Source organism: Phacochoerus africanus, chromosome X, assembly GCF_016906955.1.
Source record: "Phacochoerus africanus isolate WHEZ1 chromosome X, ROS_Pafr_v1, whole genome shotgun sequence".
NCBI classification, from domain to species: domain Eukaryota; kingdom Metazoa; phylum Chordata; class Mammalia; order Artiodactyla; family Suidae; genus Phacochoerus; species Phacochoerus africanus.
Window position 1 is genome coordinate 15,948,672 of NC_062560.1, and position 12,174 is coordinate 15,960,845.

Sequence of the window (12,174 nt, forward strand, 5' to 3'; positions counted from 1 at the left end):
TGAGTTGGAGATTCAGGAGCAGCTCATCTGGGCGGTCCCGGCTCAGAGTCGCTCATTAGGCCACATTCAAGATGCCAGTCGGGGCTGCAGTCACCTGAAGCTGGACGGGGGCTGAAAGTTCCATTCCTCCCCTGGCTCCCCTCATGACTGCTGGCAGGAGGCCTCACCTCCTTGCTCCATGCGCCCCTTGTTGGGGCTGCTTGGGCGTCCTTCCATCGTGGCGGCTGGCTTCGCCCAGAGCAAGTGATTGACGAGAGGGACCAACGGGAGCGCTTGAATTGCCCCCTTCTGGGAGCGCATTGCCTGGTGTCTCAGGTCTGGTTGCCTAGAAACAGAACCTAAGATGAAGATTCTTGGAAAGTAACACATCCGATGTATAGAATAAATATCTGTGTGATTGAATAACTGAATGATCCCTTCCGCTGGTGAAGAATCCACCTTCCGAGGCCATGTGACCTGTCCAGGTTTTTCATTGCACAAGTAGGATGAAAATAGATTTCTCGTTTGTGGCTAAGAGCATATGAAGATTAAAATATAATATATGCATTTTTAAAAGGAACCATAACTCAAGTTTCAATGAGCTCTTGGCAAAAAGCACATTTTCCTGGCTGGCCGCGTCCTGGCGAGGCACCTGTTAATACACGGAGCCACGAGGGAAGGACGTACATTCCAGTATTAATTGCAATCCAAATAGTTACTTTTTCACAAGATTTAGGCGTTGGATTTCGCTTCAGACAGCCAGAACTTTGGGCCAAGGGCGCCATGCCCATGTTGATAGCAGGGTTATTCCCCCCTTTCTCTAATACACAGAGAAGAAAGGGAGCCACGGAGGCCCCCTGTTTTCATGGCTTATCATTCTCCTCAAATTGTTACCTTATAAAGGTCTGAAGAAATAACGAAGAACTCTGAGTTTGTTCTGCTTGCCAGCTGCTAAATCTCATGTAAGCCTCATGCTGTTTTCATGAAGGGAAGCGAAATAGTTATTGGAAAGAGGGACTTTTTGCATGTCAAATCTCATCTTTAGGTTTTTATTCATGACTTTTTTTTTTAACCACAAAGCTAGTTTTCTTTCCCCATCGCTTTTCCTGAGATAAATTCTGGCTGGGGTGAGGCTCTGCCTTTCCAGGACCTTCCCGGTTCTTGGGTCCCAGGCTGCTCCTGAGAGTTGCCCCTTCGAATGTTAGCAGATGGACCCATTCGGAACCAGTCCTGGAGCAGTAGAGAGGGGTGGCGGGTGGGGCGTCTCGCAGTTCCTCCTAAGGATTGATGGTTAGACCAGCCTGACTTCCCTCCAAGCACTCGTTTGTCACTGGGCTCAGAGCTAGAAAATCCGGGCCCTTGGATATAATTTCAGGAAGGGAAATTTTTAAATGGAAAACATTTTTCCTAACATATCTCACAACTGCTCCTCATCCTTCCCAACCCCCACCCCATTGTCGTTTGTATTTTCAGAGACCTTTCAGAGAAAAGGGAGGTAGTGACAAAGACACTCTTCTACTTTTGCTGGGCTCAGAATCCTCATTTTTGTTGAAAAGAGGGGTCAAATTTATCATTTCCCTCAGTATTTCCAGCAAGCGGAGATCCACTCATCTCCCCAGAAAAGGGAGCATTCGTGCAAATGCTTCTCTCCATTCACCTGCTGATAAGGGGGAAACTGGCCACTGAAAGGCGGGGTGATTGGGCTGTCCCGCCTCTTGTCTCTGCCTGGCCGCTGGGATGGTCGGTGCATACCTGCAGTCCCTACGGGCTGCTGTGTGCAAAGACCCGGGCACCGAACGTGTGCGTGGCAGGCAGTAGATTTGAGGTGGGAGGTGAGCACTGGCCTCAGGTCCGAGTCGCATTCTCCTGCCCAGGTCACTGGCAACCCTGCATTCAGGGGCTTGTTGGGTCCTCGCTCCGCTGTTCATAAAGCTGACCTTGGGGCGTGATGCATTTGTCAGAACCTCCTGGGAGGTGAGTGGGCGCTTGCATCCTGCAGACGCCTGACAGCGAGCAGGTCCGTGCGGCCGTGCCCCAGGTGCTTCAAACGCAGGCTGTCCCGAAGTGGGATCCCCTCACACCTCTTCCTCCCCTGGTTCCTGTGGCGGGGATCAGCCTCAGTGTCCTTGTGGTGCCCCAAGCTGTCCTGCCGGGTGGCGGAGCCCGTGAAGCCCCTCAAGGCTCCTCTCCCGCTTATCCCCCACCGCGCAGCTGGGGCATCACCTTGCCCCAGTGGTTATGTTTTTGCAATTGTATCTTTTCTCTGATCTTTCACTACAGTCTGAACCAGCATCGGAGGCTGAGTTACACCCCCAGCTGAGCAGAGCCCCCTCCCAAGCTGCGGAAAGTAGTCCCACAAAGAAGGTAAGGGCAGCGGGAGGGTATCACTGTGAAGGCCTTGCCACCCCTCACCCGGGCATCTTGCCACTGTCAGCAGCTGTGTCCCGACATGAATGCTCAGGATGCCGATTTCCTAGAACCTGCGTTCTTGGGGCAGATGCGGGTCCTGATGATTCTTGGGCTACAGCTTGATGTCTCTGACAGTCAGTGTCTCCGTCTTCCACCTCCCAGCTAGTCATGGCAGCCTTGCGTGGGGCTCAGCCGAGGGGTGCGGCGGGGGAGCCAGATGCCCTTCGCAGAGCCTGGAGGAGCGCTCTGGGGGCCCGGCTTGTCTCCCCTTCTTTGTGCCACAGACTCCTCTTGGCCACATGGCACCGAGTCCCAGGGCACTTGTTCAGGACGCAGCACACACTGTGCTCTCCCTCCAGCCTCTCACCCTCCTCCATCCTTCGCCGTGGTCTCAGGCCCTCCTCCAGGCACGGAGAGCGGCCTGGGCTCTGGGGCACCTGTGAGGCAGGGCTTCCAGGGACACAGGCCGGCTCTCTCCTGCCAGAGGATGCAGTGGCTCTGCAGCCTGACCTCGTGTGGGAGGTGGGGCTTGGAGAATGCGGAGTGTCTGCAAAGACCTCTACCAACTCGGCAACTTAGGACGTCGTCTCAAAAACCCCAGAGTGAGGAGTTCCCGTCGTGGCTCAGTGGTTCACGAATCCGACTAGGAACCATGAGGTTTCGGGTTCGATCCCTGGCCTCGCTCAGTGGGTCTAGGATCTGGTGTTGCCGTGAGCTGTGGTGTAGGTCGCAGATGCGGCTTGGATCTGGCGTTGCTGTGGCTCTGGTGTAGACCGGCGGCTATAGCTCTGATTCAGCCCCTAACCTGGGAACCTCCATATGCCGTGGGAGCGGCCATAGAAAAAGCGAAAAGACAAAACAAAAACAAAAAACAACCCCAGAGTGAGGCAGGAGTGAATTTTGTCTTCAGTAAGGAGAGGCCCCATGGTGTGAGCAGCGCACAGCATTCAAAAAGGAAAGGAAGGAGAGTTCCCATCGTGGCGCAGCGGAGATGAATCCGACTAATCCATGCAGATGCGGGTTCAATCCCTGGCCTCGCTCAGTGGGTTAAGGATCTGGCGTTGCTGTGGCTGTGGTGTAGGCCAGCAGCTGTAGCTCTGATTGGACCCTTAGCCTGGGAATCTCCATATGCCTCGGGTGTGGCCCTAAAGAGCAAAAAAATAAAAATAAAAAGGAAAGGAAGGGAGTGAGAGAGAGCTTCTGATTCCTGTGTCCTTCAAAAGCACACGCAGGGAGTTCCCATCGTGGCGCAGTGGTTAACGAATCCGACTAGGAACCATGAGGTTGCGGGTTCGGTCCCTGCCCTTGCTCAGTGGGTTAAGGATCCAGCGTTGCCGTGAGCTGTGGTGTAGGTTGCAGACGAGGCTCGGATCCCGCGTTGCTGTGGCTCTGGCATAGGCCGGTGGCTGCAGCTCCGATTGGACCCCTAGCCTGGGAACCTCCATATGCCTTGGGAGCGGCCCAAGAAATAGCAACAACAACAACAACAACAACAACAAAAAGACAAAAAGACAAAAAAAAAAAAAAAGCACACGCAGAAAAAGAAAAGAAAGGCCCCTGGAATCAGATGCCCGGGTCCCTCTGGGTATTGCCGAGCCATGGATCAGCCCCGTGTCTCCCCGGTGTGGAGTTTGAATAGAGCACACGTGTGCCTGACCTGGGGGACAGGCCGAGAGGAACATGGGGCATTGACACAATGGGAGGCATTTAATTTTTTCACTTTTGGTTTTCTTTTTCAATCCCCAGGACATACCGTATTCTCAGCCCCCATCAAAGCCCATCCGTAGGAAATTCCGACCTGAAAATCAAGCTACAGAAAATCAAGAGCCTTCGAGCACTGTAGGCGGGCCAGCTTCCGTAGCAAGCGTGAAACCCCATCCCGCCGTCCAGAAGTAAGTAGAAGAGATAAATGAGTGCAGGGTCAGAAGCTTCGTTTTCAGCCGGCGTCTCTCTCTAAGGATGCGGGTGTGCACACGTTCACGTTTGCACTCGCAGCCATGGGCGGGCGTGACAGTCACGGTTATAGCCTCACCTTACGCATCTCTGTGATGGGAGCGCCGTCTCCTGGGCATGTAGGGAGAGGCTTTCTAAGTGAACGGACCCCGGGGGCGAGTGAGTCCCAGGCTGGGGCGAGTTTGATTTCCTTGCCGCCCTGCCTTCTTGTGCCGGCGGACGTTTTCCTGGGACGAAGATGATAATGTAAATGGCAGCGTCCCTCTCTGCCAGTCTTGCCTTGGGTCGTGCTGGCACACGGCCGCTTTAAGACCCACAGACCGAGCATCCCTAGACGTGGTGCGTGGTTCCTTTTCATCCCCATAAAGAGGTTCCCTTGTCGAGCATCTCCGCACAGAATGGTCACCCGCGGAGCTGCTAAGGTAACTGTGTGTATGGTCAGTTGGATGGAGGGTGGGGACACCTGAGGACGTGGCCAGGGACTGAGAACACAGTCATCTGGACAAACCGTCCTTCCCCAGAAGCCTTTGGCTTTAAGAAGAGCCATCACTTGTCTCAGTTTCCTTGTAGTGAACTTGAGTGAGGTGTTGAGGGCAGAAGCCTGCTGCTGCGTGTGTGGCTTTGAGGGAGCCTGACCAGTCACCGACATGGATGCCTGGGCTACATCATGAGGCCCCCCAGGGGCCTGGCAGATCTCGGGGAGCTGCTGCGGAGCTTCTCCTGCTACTCATCATGGGAAGAGAAGCAACAGGTTCTCTGGGTGCAGCCTGCCTTTGAAGCCAATCCCCATCCTGAGTCCGGGCAGCACTCGTCTTCGGGTGACGGCTTTTGCTTCCGTTTTCTCCGTGTGGGCAGTTCCCTGGTGGAATTAGTGCATGAAGGAAATATATTTTGTCCGTAATGGTCACTGAGAGTTTTGACCGTCTTCCGGCCACCCTCAAGCCCGGGAGATGGATGGATCTCTCGCAGGGACACAGACGGCTAAACTTTCTTCTTACTCTTCTCAGCTTTCCACTCTAAGCTGGACTTCTCAGTAATGCTAGTCACTCGTGGTGGCCGCCACATCTTCCAAAGTGGATGGCAGGACAGCTGGTGCCGTCCACGCAGAGATCGTTTTCCCTTCTTCATATGTAAAAAAGAAACTTTATGTAGATATATTTCACATCGCATACAGTTCACCCTTTTAAGTGTACAATTCAGTGGTTTCTTTCTTTCTTTTTTTTTTTTTTTGGTCTTTTGTCTTTTTAGAGCTGCACCTGTGGCATATGGAAGTTCCCAGGCTAAGGGTCGAATCAGAGCTGCAGTTGCCGGCCTACACCACAGCCACAGCAACGCAGGATCCGAGTCCTACCTATGACCTACAGCACAGCTCATGGCAATGCCAGATCCTTAACCCACTGAGCGAGGCCAGGGATCGAACCCGCAACCTCATGGTTTCTAGCCGGATTCGTGAACCACTGAGCCATGACGGGAACTCATCTGGCCATTTCATTTAAATGGAACCATATGACATGCGGTCTTTTTATGACTGGCTTCTTTCACTTAGCATCATGTTTTTAAGGTTCATCCACCATGTATAATGTGTCAGAACTTAACTTTTTTTTTTTTTTTTTATTTTCCCACTGTACAGCAAGGGGGTCAGGTTATCCTTACATGTATACATTACAATTACATTTTTCCCCCAGCCTTTCTTCTGTTGCAACATGAGTGTCTAGACAAAGTTCTCAATGCTATTCAGCAAGATCTCCTTGTAAATCTATTCTAAGTTGTGTCTGATAAGCCCAAGCTCCCGATCCCTCCCACTCCCTCCCCCTCCCATCAGGCAGCCACAAGTCTCTTCTCCAAGTCCATGATTTTCTTTTCTAAGGAGATGTTCATTTGTGCTGGATATTAGATTCCAGTTATAAGTGATATCATATGGTATTTGTCTTTGTCCTTCTGGCTCATTTCACTCAGTATGAGATTCTCTAGCTCCATCCATGTTGCTGCAAATGGCATGATGTCATTCTTTTTTATGGCTGAGTAGTATTCCATTGTGTATATATACCACCTCTTCCGAATCCAATCCTCTGTCGATGGACATTTGGGTTGTTTCCATGTCTTGGCTATTGTGAATACTGCTGCAATGAACATGTGGGTGCACATGTCTCTTTTAAGTAGAGTTTTGTCTGGATAGATGCCCAAGAGTGGGATTGCGGGGTCATATGGAAGTTCTATGTATAGCTTTCTAAGGTATCTCCAAACTGTTCTCCGTAGTGGCTGTACCAGTTTACATTCCCACCAAGAGTGCAGGAGGGTTCCCTTTTCTCCACAGCCCCTCCAGCACTTGTTCTTTGTGGATTTATTAATGATGGCCATTCTGACTGGTGTGAGGTGATATCTCATGGTAGTTTTTTTTTTTTGTCTTTTGTCTTTTGTCTTTTTTGTTGTTGTTGTTGCTATTTCTTGGGCCGCTCCCGCGGCATATGGAGGTTCCCAGGCTAGGGGTTGAATCAGAGCTGTAGCCACCGGCCTACGCCAGAGCCACAGCAACACGGGATCCGAGCCGCGTCTGCGACCTGCACCACAGCTCACGGCAACGCCAGATCGTTAACCCACTGAGCAAGGGCAGGGACCGAACCCACAACCTCATGGTTCCTAGTCGGATTCGTTAACCACTGCACCACGACGGGAACTCCTCATGGTAGTTTTGATTTGCATTTCTCTTATAATCAGCGATGTTGAGCATTTTCTCATGTGTTTGTTGGCCATCTGTATATCTTCTTTGGAGAAATGTCTGTTCAGGTCTTTTGCCCATTTTTCCATTGATTGATTGGCTTTTTTGCTGTTGGGTTGTATAAGTTGCTTATATATTCTAGAGATTAAGCCCTTGTCGGTTGCATCATTTGAAACTATTTTCTCCCATTCTGAAAGTTGTCTTTTTGTTTTCTTTTGGGTTTCCTTTGCTGTGCAAAAGCTTTTCAGTTTGATGAGGTGCCATGGGTTTATTTTTGCTCTAATTTCTATTGCTTTGGGAGACTGACCTGAGAAAATACTCATGATGTTGATGTCAGAGAGTGTTTTGCCAGAACTTAACTTTTTAAAATTGTTGAATAAAGTTCCATTATATGGATAAACCACATTTTATTCATCCATTCATCAATTGATGGACATTTGGGTCATTCCCACTTTTCAGCTAATAATAATGATGCTGTGAATGTTTATGTACAAGTTTTTCTGTGGATTTATGTTTTCATTTGTCTTTCATTTGTGTATATCTAGGAGTGAAATTGCTGGGTCACATGGTAACTCTATGTGTAACAGTTTGAGGCCCTGCCAAACTGTTTTCCACAGTGGCTATAGAATTTTACAATCCTGCCAGTAAAGTGTGAGGGTTCTGATTTTTCTTCTTCGTTATCAAAGCTTGTTATTTGATTTTTCACTTTTTTATTATACCGTCTTAGTGGTTATGAACTGGCAGCTCATTGTGGTTTTGCTTTTTATTTCCTAAATGAATAATGATGTTGAGCATCTTTTCATGTGCTTACGGCCATGCGTATAACTTCTTTGGAGAAATGTCTACTGATTTTTTTTTTTTGGCCCATTTTCTCTTGAATTATTTATCTTTCTATTTTTGAGTTTTAATTCTTTATACACTCTGGATATAAGTCCTTTGTCAGATATATGATTTTTTTTGGTCTTTGTCTTTTTAGGGCCGCACCAGCAGCATATGAGGTTCCCAGCCTAGGGGTCCAGTCGGAGCTACAGCTGCCCTCCTACACCAGAGCCTCAGCAACGCCAGATCCTTAACCCACTGAGCGAGGCTAGGGATTGAACCCGAAACCTCATGGTTCCCAGTTGGATTTGTTTCCGCTGCGCCACAGCAGGAACTCCAGATATATGATTTGCAAATATTCCTTCCCATTCTGTGTGTTGCCTTTTCACTCTCTTTAAAGTGTGCTATTTGCAGCACAATATTTTTAATTTTGATAAAGTCTAGTTCATCTCATTTCTTTCTCTTGTCATGTGTGCTTTGGTGTCATATCTAAGAAACCATTGCCTAAATCAAGTTCATGAAGATTTGGAGTTCTCTTGGTGGCTCAGCGGTTAACGAACCCAACTAGGATTCATGAGGATGCGGGTTCCATCCCTGGCCTCGCTCAGTGGGTTAATGATCTGGCGTTGCCGTGAGCTGTGGTGTGGGTCGCAGAAGCAGCTTGGATCCTGCATTGCTGTGGCTGTGGCCGGCAGCTGCAGCTCTGATTGGACCCTTAGCCTGGGAACTTCTGTATGCCGCAGGTGTAGCCCTAAAAAGACAACAGACAAAAAAAAAGTTCATGAGGATTTGTTTCTCTGTTTACATCTAAAAGCTTTGGAATTTTAGCTCTTACATTGAGCCCCTGGTCTATTTTGAATGTGTTTTTGTGTATACTATGAGGAAGGGGTCCAACTTCATTCTTTTGCGTATGGATTTCCAGTTGCAGCATTTATTGAAAGGGGATCTTTTCTTTTATCTGCCTGTTTACTCACTGTCCCTCACTGTGATACTCTTTCACCAGTTAGGTGACCGCATGGGGTCAGGCTGAGAGAGGCTTGCACCCACCAGCAATACAGATAGTGCTCCAAGTGGCAGGGACCTAAGCTTTGGGGTCAGGGAACTTTTTGTGACTTATTCAGTTTATTTTGGAATGATAAGGAGCCACTTAGTATTCTCAGTTTTTTGGTCCTGGAGAGAAGTCAGCCAGACATATGACGGTTAGGTTAGTCTCTGTAGCCCTTTTTCAACGAGGGTTTGAGGAAAGAAGGAAGCTCTGAGGCCCTTAGACATCCATTGCAGGTAGTAAGTTAACCACATTCCAGTGCATTTAGAGTGGTCATTACTATGCATCAACTTTGGGAAAATTGAGAAAAGAGTCATAAATCAAGTTGCAAAATGGTCATCAGCCTTCAGGGAAATTAACATTAGAATTGACCTATTATAAGAAACAAATTGGAAGCTCCCGTTGTGATGCAGTGCAAACAAATCCGACTAGGAACCATGAGGTTGCGGGTTCGATCCCTGGCCTCGCTCAGTGGGTTAAGGATCCGGCGTTGCTGTGAGCTGTGGTGTAGGCCAGCGGCTGTAGCTCCAATTTGACCCCTAGCCTCGGAACCTCCATATGCCTCGGGTGCAGCCCTAAAAAGACAAAAAAAAAAAAAAAGAAAGAAAGAAATCGTGCTTCAGATATCATCACTGTCTACTCCATGTAGGGGAAAGGAACTAATAAAATATTCTCTCCAAGCGAGCTTCGGAGTCCAGGTTATAAGTAATAAACAGTTCTCAGATTGTGTCATCATTAATGAGCTGCCCATAAGGACAGAAGTAGGCTTTTCTTAGAAATAATTTGGTTTAATTGACCCCCCCCCCCCCCCCCCCCGCATGTCTTATATATCTCCTAAGGATGGACTTTGGGAAAATAGAATTGTTTGAACGGTTTGGAAAGAAAGGCTGTTGTGTGCCAATACTGGGACTAAACCTGTGCCTGCTTCTGTGGCCTTTGCCCTTGTCTGTAATCCCAGGGGGGATCCCGGGCTGGGCTGTCCATTCCCAAGAGCCAGCGTGGCTGTGTCTGTGGGCCTGCAGGACCTTCCGTGTGGCTGGGGTTCTTTGTCCTTTCCTGCCTCGTGTGTGTGGAGGTGACAATTGGCATGTCTAATGAAAGACTACCAATTTCCAGAAGAGAAAAGGCAGTACAGACTCACTTCCCGGAAGCTGTGCTCAGAATTCTGTGGGAGAAATCAGGGCCCAGGGTGAAGGCTAAGGAGATTTTTCTCATGTAGAGACCTCTTTTTAGAGTGGCATATGGAGGTTCCCAGGCCAGGGGTCTAATCGGAGCAGTTGCCACCGGCCTACACCACAGCCACAGCAACGCGGGATCGAGCCGTGTCTGTGACCTGCACCACAGCTCACGGCAATGCCAGATCCTTAACCCACTGAGTGAGGCCAGGGATCGAACCCATGTCCTCATGGATGCTAGTCGGCTTTGTTAACCATTGAGCCACGACGGGACCTCCGTACATTCCTTCTAATATTAGTTCAGTTGCTTGAACAAAAACCAGGTAGCGCTTGCTCAGACAACATGGACAGGGACTTCTTTCTCGGGGAAAAGTCCGAGTGGGTGAGCGGTCCGGGAGGCCGGGGCTACCCTGTCCGGGAACCCAGTACCTTCTGTCACCTCGTTTTACGTCCCTGCGAGGGTTGCCTTTATCCATGTGCTGGAAGATGGCTCGCCTCTGGCATGTTCGTGTTCCGCGTTCCAGGAAGGGGCGGAAGCATAGGGAGAGAAAGCAGATTCCTTTCAGGGGCGGGACTCACGAGTGCGTAATACGTCACCGCGTCAGGTCCCTTCCAGCCCCGCCTTGCCGCGCGGCCTCTGCTACTTGCTTGGGAGACGCGGAACCGGCGTTTCCAGGCTCCGGCTGAGGAGGATGCGCTGCCGGGAGCCAGAAGGCGCAGAAAGAGGCGTTGGAGGGTGGTCTGCCCTTCGGTGGGCCGTGCCTCACGGGGCGCCGTTCTGAACCGAGAGACTGCCTGGCCCGCAGCCGCAGCAGCAGCTGAAATAAACATCCACGTCCCTGTCGCTCCCTCATCTTCCGCGGAACCCAGGCCCCTGAGAGCCCAGCCTGGAGCAGCGAGGAACAAAATCAGGAGAACCTGCAGAGACAGGCTCGAGAAGCACGTCGTAGGAGGTGAGGCCGGCCAGACGCCTCTGCTGAGCCCTCGACTGGCATTCGGGGCCGGATCCTGTCTCTGTGTTATTTTCGGCCCCTTTGGTTGCCCAACAGAAAAAGCGGCCTGAGCTAGCAAGTCGGTGTTTTTTATTATTGTAAGAGCGCCGGGGTGGCTCATGGAAACCAGTGCCAGGGATGGAGGGACAGAGGACCGTAAACCTGTCAGTGCGCCTTCTGAGTCGTCTCTGTTTTCCATCATTTTTGCCTGTGGCGCCTTCTCGGTCACTCTCGGCTCCAGATACTGCTTTCCCGCTGTGCAGGGGCCAGGCGGAACCGGAGTCTTAACCAGGACTCACACCCCTGGGAGAGGGAACCCGGTCAGCTTTGCAGGGGCCAGCATCCGTTCCCACGTGAAAACGGCTGAGAATCGCATGAGACCAGTAGGACTGTCTGCCTGGGGCCCATCCCTGTGGAGGAGGGGGGATGCTTTGGAGATAGTCCCCAGAGAAGGAGGCACACCTAGCGTGTTTTAGTATTAGTACGGTATCCAGTTCTGTTCAACATGTATTTTTTTTTTTTGTAATGAATCTTTTTTTTTTTTTGTCTTTTTGCTATTTCTTTGGGCCGCTTCTGCGGCATATGCAGGTTCCCAGGCTAGGGGTCGAATCGGAGCTGTAGCCACCGGCCTACGCCAGAGCCACAGCAACGCGGGATCCGAGCCGCGTCTGCGACCTACACCACAGCTCACGGCAACGCCGGATCGTTAACCCACTGAGCAAGGGCAGGGACCGAACCCGCACCCTCATGGTTCCTAGTCGGATTCGTTAACCACTGCGCCACGACGGGAACTCCTCAACATGTATTTTTATACAGCGTTTTATTTTTTTTAATAATTATAGATTCACAGGAAATTCAAAGATAGTACAAAGTCATCCTGTGTATTGTTTTGTGTACCCAGTTTCTCTCACCAATTCTGTTCTGCCTAACTGTAGTATAATGTGAAAACCAGGAACTTGGGGAGTTCCCATCTTGGCGCAGAGGAAACAAATCCGACTAGGAACCATGAGGTTGCGGGTTCCATCCCTGGCCTTGCTCAGTGGGTTAAGGATCCAGTGTTGCCATGAGCTGTGGTGTAGGTTGCAG

General features: G+C 50.2%; 1 protein-coding gene across 3 annotated transcripts in view; it reads left to right on the forward strand.

Moving 5' to 3' along the window:
- Positions 1-12,174, forward strand: part of REPS2 (RALBP1 associated Eps domain containing 2) — a 247,421-nt gene that overhangs the window by 207,667 nt on the left and 27,580 nt on the right. For all 3 annotated transcript variants that reach the window (XM_047765004.1, XM_047765005.1, XM_047765006.1), the window contains 2 exons: positions 2,260-2,343; positions 4,135-4,280. In XM_047765004.1, the coding sequence (XP_047620960.1) occupies positions 2,260-2,343; positions 4,135-4,280 (230 nt within the window). The remainder of the gene's footprint in view (positions 1-2,259; positions 2,344-4,134; positions 4,281-12,174) is intronic.